General features: G+C 42.3%; 1 protein-coding gene and 1 pseudogene across 1 annotated transcript; both read left to right on the forward strand.

Annotated features, from left to right (window-relative positions):
• Positions 1–2,955: 2,955 nt before the first annotated feature.
• On the forward strand, positions 2,956–6,487 carry LOC124675015 (peptidyl-prolyl cis-trans isomerase FKBP53-like). The gene is made up of 12 exons (XM_047211077.1): positions 2,956–3,115; positions 3,233–3,306; positions 3,429–3,643; positions 3,757–3,890; positions 3,966–4,055; positions 4,566–4,830; positions 4,913–5,131; positions 5,233–5,455; positions 5,663–5,747; positions 5,833–5,874; positions 5,987–6,035; positions 6,120–6,487. The coding sequence occupies exons 1-12, from the start codon at positions 3,100–3,102 to the stop codon at positions 6,196–6,198; spliced, it is 1,491 nt and encodes a 496-aa protein (XP_047067033.1). The 5' UTR covers positions 2,956–3,099; the 3' UTR covers positions 6,199–6,487.
• Positions 6,488–7,517: 1,030 nt separating this feature from the next.
• Positions 7,518–8,226, forward strand: part of LOC124671954 — a 1,006-nt pseudogene continuing 297 nt past the window's right edge.

The raw sequence follows: 8,226 nt of genomic DNA on the forward strand, positions 1-8,226 counted from the left end.
CACCTCTCACACTTCACATTTTCAATACTCTAATTGTTTCTGTAAAAGTATGGCATGGTTACTTTGAGTGATCATGGCCTAGTTTAATTAAAGGCCCATATGGCTATTTCTAGTCAATGATATTGTCCAAAACTATTTATAAATCATATGGGAGCTTTTCTCTCATTTAAATCTTGTCACAAACATTTCAAAATGAGATAGAGACCCTGGTCTATAGGTTCTCATGTGAAATGGTTCGATGATATTAAATCATTACTATGATAGGATTAAATTGCATGAGGTGCTTCACCTCATTTAAATCATTTTCTTAAATGATGAGTATGAAGAGGTTGACTTTGGTCAACCTAGGTCATATGTGATTCATGGAAGAAATTAAATCTTAATAAGATAATGAGAGGAAATTATTTTCTCTAAAGAAGGAAAAGAAACACCCTAATTAGTATGAGAGGAAATTGTTTTTCTTAAATAAGAAAACAAGTCCACCAACTTAATAGTAATATGTGATGCTAGCCTAAGTTGTGTGACTTATGTGTGTGCTTAGTATAGTGTTTAAGATTGGTGTGGTGATTGTATGTATCGTATTCGTTTTTAGACGCTAGTACCGAAGAATACCAAGAGGAGGAGGAGGTCTACTTCCAAGGAGAGGAAGACCACTTTGATCAGTACACCAACCAAGACAAGCTAATAAACTTGCAAAGTGCAAAGCTCTACAAGAGCCATACATCACCCTATTTTTACTTTATGCTTAATGGTCCTATCCCAAGTTTTTTACTTTACAAGTTTTATTGAATTTTATTTATCAAAGTTACCCCTATGATGCTTGTTCAGAGGGAACCCATACTAAGACACATAAACTTCCAGTTAAGCCATTTAATTTCTTGTATAAGTGAAAGGTTGTGAACTGAGGTGAATTGTCCGGCCAAGCCCTGTGCAGTTCCCAGGCTGACGGTTTGTCTTCACTGGGAGGTCAAGCTCATGGGGAGAGGTGCCTATACTAGGATGTATAAGTGAAAGGTTATGGTTGATGATCCGCGTACTGAGTTACGATGATTCGGGGTTATCCCCGACGGATGTAATCAAATGTTGTGGCACAAGTGTGCAACCTCTGCAGAGTGTAAACCTATTCGAATAGCCGTGTCCACGATTACGGACGGTTGGAAAGGCCATACAGTTTCCGGTGTCAGATTCTTGAAAATGTTGGTAAATGGTGAAGGGTGACTTGACTTGAATCACAACTGAGTTGTGGGGATGACACTAATGTTCCCACTTGAGTTAGTTAGCAAATGATGAGTCTTTTACTAAATGCTTATGAACTAAAATTAGCTTTATGCAAATAAACCTAGAGCTTAGCACCCTCTTTAGTGAAATAGTATTACTTACCTTAGTATTAGTTTGCGAGTACTTTAAAAAGTACTCACGGCTTTGTCCCTGGCTATTCAAATGGCCAGACTATGAAGGAGAGCAGCAGTATGAGGGAGATGGACAGCAGGACGTCTACGACAACTAGGACTACTCCTGACGTCAACAGTTGCCTGTGGAACAGATGGACTACTAATACGCTACTTCACTTCCGCTATGTGTTTTGTACTTGATCAATAGATCAACTATTGTTGTAATAAGACTGGATCCTGTGATCCTTTATTTGTAAGACTATTATGATGTTGTAATGAATGATGTTCTATGATATCAATCTATTATGTCTCGCAAAAACAATATTCCTGGGATTGCGATGAATGGCATAATAGGCATCTGGACTTAAAAATCCGGGTGTTGACAGATATTGAGTTGAAACTTTATAGTAATTAGTATGACTATTTGCTAAGTTTTTTTAAAAACGAGAAAACGAGAACGTTTTTGAAACTTTTGGCTCATTTTTAGAAATTTTTAATAAAAGCTTATTTGATTCAAAAGAAATTTCACAAGACCTTTGGAGGATTCGGTTCCTTAGTAATTTTTCCGAGTTGTTTTCTATTCACAAGAGTACAATCCTTAGGATTATTTTCGAAGAGCTCACTTGCACTATATTTTAGAGGAATTTTTCCATCCACTTAGGACTTGTTCGATTTGCCTGATTTTCCAAATGCAAAAGTACGAAGGACACATTATAACAATGTCATGGCCATACAAAACCCACATAATTTTGGTTTGTTTGATTGGGTCAAAACCAAAACAAAGGATATTTCCCAGAGGTTTGACAGGATGCAAAATCTCATATGCATTGTAGTGCATAGAAACCCTTAGAAAAAGAATAGTATGAAGTCCAATAATACGAACTAATGAACCAACATGAGAAAGGACTATTATAATCATCCATAAGAGAAATCTTTTGAATAAAAGAAACTTCATTCTAAAATCACTCTATTTTTATGTGGTTTCAAACACTTTCCTCAATTAATGTAGAAAGTAATACAATAGAAAAGTCGTCCTTCTCCTCCGCTAAGGTCTATAGCTGAGATTTTGAGACTTTTTTTCGTAGTTTTTTTTGTTGCAAAACACAGTATAGATGTAGACGCTCACATATACGCACATACACTCACCCCTATGAACACAAACATGCACACCCTACCCCTATAAGCACCTCCGAGATACTGCGTCCAAGACACTTCATCCGACGGGTCTTGAGATTGACGAAGTCACCACATGTGCCTCGCTGTTGACGGAAACGTCGGCTCCCACTAAAGAATATTCCACCTTTAATGAGACACCAAAGTGTTAAACATGAAGTTTAAACTCTGGTGGGCTAGAGGTGCCACTGGCCTCCTAACCATCCAATTACAGGTTGGTTCACTTTTTTTTCGTAGTTGAGATTGAGCAAGAAACCAACATTTTCTTAGAAGGCCCACTCTGAAATTCCGAAGGCCCAAAAGCCCAGAGCGAAACGAGAGCGACCGCACAAGGCACAAGGGCGTACGGGCGAAACAGTTGCCATTTCCGTATCCTCCCTCTCCGCCGCCCGCTCCCCTAAACCCCTCCTCTCTATTTAGGGTTTCTCGCCGCCTCCCCTGCTCTCACCTCTTCTACCACCGCCTCGAAGCTTCCAAATCCCCCGAAGCCGATCTCCTCCCATCGAGATCGAGGCACATTCGTCGAATCGCAGAGATGTCTTCGTTTTGGGGTAAGCAGCCGTCTCGATCGCCATGGCCGCCGCCGTTAATTTCCCCGTGCTCTCCTTTCCCCCCCGTTCATCCATGTGCTGTCCTCTAACCGTTTGCCCGCGGTGCTCCGCTCGCAGGTGTTGAGGTGAAGCCCGAGAAGCCCTACATGCTCACCCCCGACCCGCGCCGCGGCCGCCTGCGCCTCACCCAGGTCCGCCGCGATTTCTCGCCCCTGAATTTCTCTTTTCCTGTAATCAATGTTCCGAGATGGCCGAGATTCACGGTTGCCGTGTAATTTCTGTACGTTGCGTGACGACGGGGAATTTTATTCAGGCGACGCTGGGGGCTGAGGTTGGTAAGGCGGAGAAGGGGAGGAAGAACGTGGTGCAGGTGCAGTGCGCCGTGAAGAACAACGACCCCGTGTACCTCTGCGCCCTGGTCTCGGGCCAGTCGGAGTCGTGCAACCTGGATTTCGAGTTCGAGGAGAAGATTGTGACCTTCTCGGTGCTCGGCCCCAGGAGCGTCCACCTGGCTGGATACTATGTCGCGTATCCTTTGCATCTTTTCCGCCACTTAAATTTCCCGTTAATTTATTACTGTATTTTTTCTCTGGTTCGTAGTTGTCGCAGTGGGGGTTTCTTTTCCTTAAGTGTAGTTACAGCGATGAGTATGATGAGGAGGACATGGACTGCGACACTTGCAGTGATGAGCTGCAGGGCTCCGACTCCGAGGAGGATTTATATGCGTCCGATGAGGGCGTGGTCATTCCAGGATCCCATGGGGAGATGGGCACAGGTAGGCTAGTATTAGATTTTATCCTACTGCGCAAGCCATTGCTATTCTGTTGCTGACTCCGAGACGATGATTCAGACAGCGAAGATGATTTGGACTACGATTCAGATTACGATTCGGACGATGATGAAGAGTTGTTCAACAACCAGCGTAGAGGCAAGAGCTCAGGTGATGCTTTCATATGTTGTTCCATCTCCTGATATATGCGTGAATCTGTTCTATTGGCGTGCTTGGTTTGATGCCAAAATTTGGCTTGCCATAGTTTCTCTATGATACTTTACTGGTTCCCGACTTTCCGTGATGTAGCTATTTTTGTTGTTGCAAATGTGCATAGGAGTACAGCGGTTAATAGTAATGGCAGTGGCAGACATTGTAAGTGCATGGCACGTATCAGGTTAAAATTAGCACTTTGCGCAGGAATTCATATGTTGCTGGTTTATGGATTAGATAATATATGCCAGTTTCTTAGCTGTAGATTTCTAGCCTGCACTGCGTACTTGTGTGCATTCTTAAGTAGAATCAGCATTGTTAGTTCTGTAGTTATTTCTCACGAAATAAAAGGATTGTCTTGTTCCCATTAATTTCATTTGTTGAAAAATATTTTTGATTGGGCTTTGGATTGCTTCAGGCCTCAAGACTACCTCATGATTTTTGTTCTGATGTTGGCAAATTTTGCAGTTGTTATTGAGGAGATTCAAGAGGATGACAAGCCTGCTGGTGGTGAAGGACAGAAGGGATCAAACAAGAAACAAACCAGTGAAGATGGTGACAATTCTCGACTCCAGGTTGCTGTTAGAACTCCAACTGCTGGATCATTGGAAAGTGAAGACGAAGATGGCTTTCCTGTATCTGACTCAAAGAGTTCAAAGGGTAGTTCTAAGAAAGAACCAAAGACTAATGAGGACAGGAAAAGGAAAAGTGGCGACATTACTGAGCCATCAGGGTACATGCTAGTTAATTATTTGCCCTAGCTAATTTGTTTAATCACGATGTAGTGACGTGTGTAATTTTTCCTGTGTTCTTAGGGATGTAATTGCTGAAAATGACCGGATCTCAAAGAAAAAGAAGAAGGCTAAGGATAAGAGGACTGCTGTGGACAGTGAGAAGGTAAAAGATGAAGGAAAGGAGATCACGCAAGAGTCCTCAGCTGACATTGTTGAAGCCAAGCAGAAGAAAAAGAAAAACAAGAAGGCAAGTGCTTCTGAGGCTGACCCTGATCAGCAAGCTGATGAGAAAACCATAACGTAAGTATGCTAAGTTGCTGTATTTGTGTTCGGCTTTCCATATTTAATGCTTTTTTCATTGTTCATTGTTCTCTGATAAAACCTCTTATGGCTTGTTACAGCGACGATGTTGAAGAGCCTAGCAAACAAGCGGCCAAGAAAAAGAAGAACAAGAAGAAAACAAAGGAGAACAACACAAGTGAAAAACAGGTACAGACTGATGTTTCAAAGTCAGATAGCAGCAAGGAGGAGACATCACAAACACGGACTTTTGGCAATGGTCTGATCATTCAGACGGTGGCGTTGGGCAAACCAGATGGTAAAAAGGCTGCCCCTGGGAAAAAGGTAAACAATTTTGAGGTTGCATCAAGGGAATTTTTCTTCGAGTTACCTTATTTAATTCATCTTCTTGGTACTACTTTCAGTTGCTTAATGTGGTCAGTAAGTGGATGACTTTAAATTGTTCAAATCAATCTGACCACTTGGGAGACTTTCTTATGTTCTGATTATATATATATTTGGACTGGTACTGACAACTGAATCCTTCTCTAGGTTGCTGTTAAGTACATTGGCAAGTTGAAGAATGGAACGATTTTTGACTCTACTGTTGGTAAAAGGCCTTTTGAGTTTAGACTGGGTAACTTCTTCCCCTCCTGCTGATGTTTTCCCCTTCTAGGCTTTAGCATCTTCAAAGTATTGATTTTAATGTTACTTTCCTGCAGGAATTGGTCAGGTTATTAAAGGCTGGGACATTGGTGTCAACGGTATTTGAATTCTTACTTTGTCGTAGAACACTAGATAATAATGGCTAGTGCATACGTCAGTCGTTTGGCTGGTGCATAATCTCATACGCTCCCTCTTGTGTGTTTATTGTAGGCATGCGCATTGGTGACAAAAGAAGGCTAACCATTCCACCATCTATGGGGTAGGAAAGATCTGCAGATACAGTTGCATTGCTTTTTCATCACAAGCTGGTTGTTTCGATTCTGATTTGTCATCTTCTTTGCAGCTATGGAAAGGAGAAGGCAGGGCAGATACCGCCCAACTCAACTCTTGTGTTTGATGTGGAGCTAATGAACGTAAAATGAACGGGAGTGAAAGGGATCAGGACAAACTGAGGCTGCCATGCAAGTTCAAAGAACACCAGTTTCCTCCATCAGCGCTACAGCTTTACTGAATATTCTACAGTCGTTATATGTACCTTGGTATTTTTGTTAGCTCTACATATGAACTAAGCCATCTGTGCTAAATTTTGGGGGCGTTAACATTTGCGTGGCTTGCAAGTGAACTTATGGTTATGTGGCTCGTTTTTGTCGTTCTTGTGAGATCATGACTTGTTTCGAATGAATGAAGAAAGAAGTCTAGATAACCCCCTAAGTTTCAGGTTTGGGACAGTAAACCCCCTAAGTTTCAACTGGAGCACTTGACCCCCCTAAGTATCACTTACCGGTTAAATTACCCCTTCAGGCCCAGCAATGGTTGTTTTAGCTGAGTTGGACACTGGTTTTGACCACGTAGGTTGGGGAAAAGTCAACTCCTATCGCTGTTAGGTAAGGAAAAAATCCACTTCCGGCTGAGCCCGCACTCTCCCCAAGGCCCTCCTGTACTCGTGACCGCCGCATCGCCAAAGAGATCAATCGGCGCTCGCTGGAAGCGATATGCCCTTTGAAGGCGCTGACGTGATCTTCCATGGCCATGGCCTATCAAGGTCTTTGGCCGCCACCACGGAGATCCTACTCTCGCAGGTCCTGACGGCGAGGCCGTCGACGTTCGCACACTCCGCCTATCAGCATTGACGACCTACTCCCGGCGATGCCTAGACTCGCGTGACACTGGCCTGTTACATACTCTGAATTTTCCTTGGAGTCTATTGTATATAGTACCTGCAGATTGGCCGATTGACTTCCTGAATAGCTAATCGATTCATGTAGTGTGCGCCATGTAGTTTAAGCCATTGTTTGCCTCCTGAATATGATTGGGAGTTCAGAATGTGAATATACATCTTTGCAGAACATTGTATTTTTTTTTCAGAAAGAAGTGAGTATAAGTTATTATGAATGGAATTTTGAGAAATAAACAATCTCTTATTCCCTTATTCGTATGTGCAATCTGAGATGTTCTTGGGTGAATTAATGACTGAATAGTGGAGCCGGTTTTCCAAGTGGGGCTTGATCGAAAATGGTAGTCTGAACTCTGAACTAAACCTGTCCAGAGGAACATGCTATCACTAAAGCAGCTCTCCAACACGCAAGAAGGCAAGTGCTTCTGAAGCTGACCCTGATCAGCAAGCTGATGAGAAAACCATAACGTAAGTATGCTAAGTTGCTGTATTTGTGTCTGGCTTTTCATATTTAATGCTTTTCTCATTGTTCTCTGATAAAACCTCTTGTGGCTTGTTAAAGGGACGATGTTGAAGAGCCTAGCAAACAGGGGGGGCAAGAAAAAGACGAACAAGAAGAAAACAAAGGAGAACAACACAAGTGAAAAACAGGCACAAACTGATGTTTCGAAGTCAGATAGCAGCAAGGAGGAGACATCCCAAACCCGCACTTTTGGCAATTGTCTGATCATTCAGACGGTGGCGTTGGGCAAACCAGATGGTAAAAAGGCTGCCCCTGGGAAAAAGGTAAACAAATTTGAGGTTGCATCAAGGGAAATTTTCTTCAAGCTACCTAATTTAATGCAACTTAGTACCGCTTTCAGTTGCTTAATGTGTCAGTAAGTGGATGACAATCTAACCACTTAGGAGACTTTCTTATGTTCTGATCATATATACATTTTGAACTGGTACTGACAACTGAATCCTTCTCTAGGTTGCTGTTAAGTACATTGGGAAGTTGAAGAATGGAACGATTTTTGACTCTACTGTTGGTAAAAGGCCTTTTGAGTTTAGACTGGGTAACTTTTTCCCCTCCTGCTGATGTTTTTCCCCTCTAGGCTCTAGCATCTTCAAAGTATTGATTTTAATGTTACTTTCCTGCAGGAATTGGTCAGGTTATTAAAGGCTGGGACATTGGTGTCAACGGTATTTGATTTCTTACTTTGTTGTAGAACACTAGATAATAATGGCTAGTGCGTAATCTCAAACGCCCCCTCTTGTGTGTTTATTGTAGGCA

Source organism: Lolium rigidum, chromosome 7 (assembly GCF_022539505.1).
Source record: "Lolium rigidum isolate FL_2022 chromosome 7, APGP_CSIRO_Lrig_0.1, whole genome shotgun sequence".
Taxonomy (NCBI): Eukaryota; Viridiplantae; Streptophyta; class Magnoliopsida; order Poales; family Poaceae; genus Lolium; species Lolium rigidum.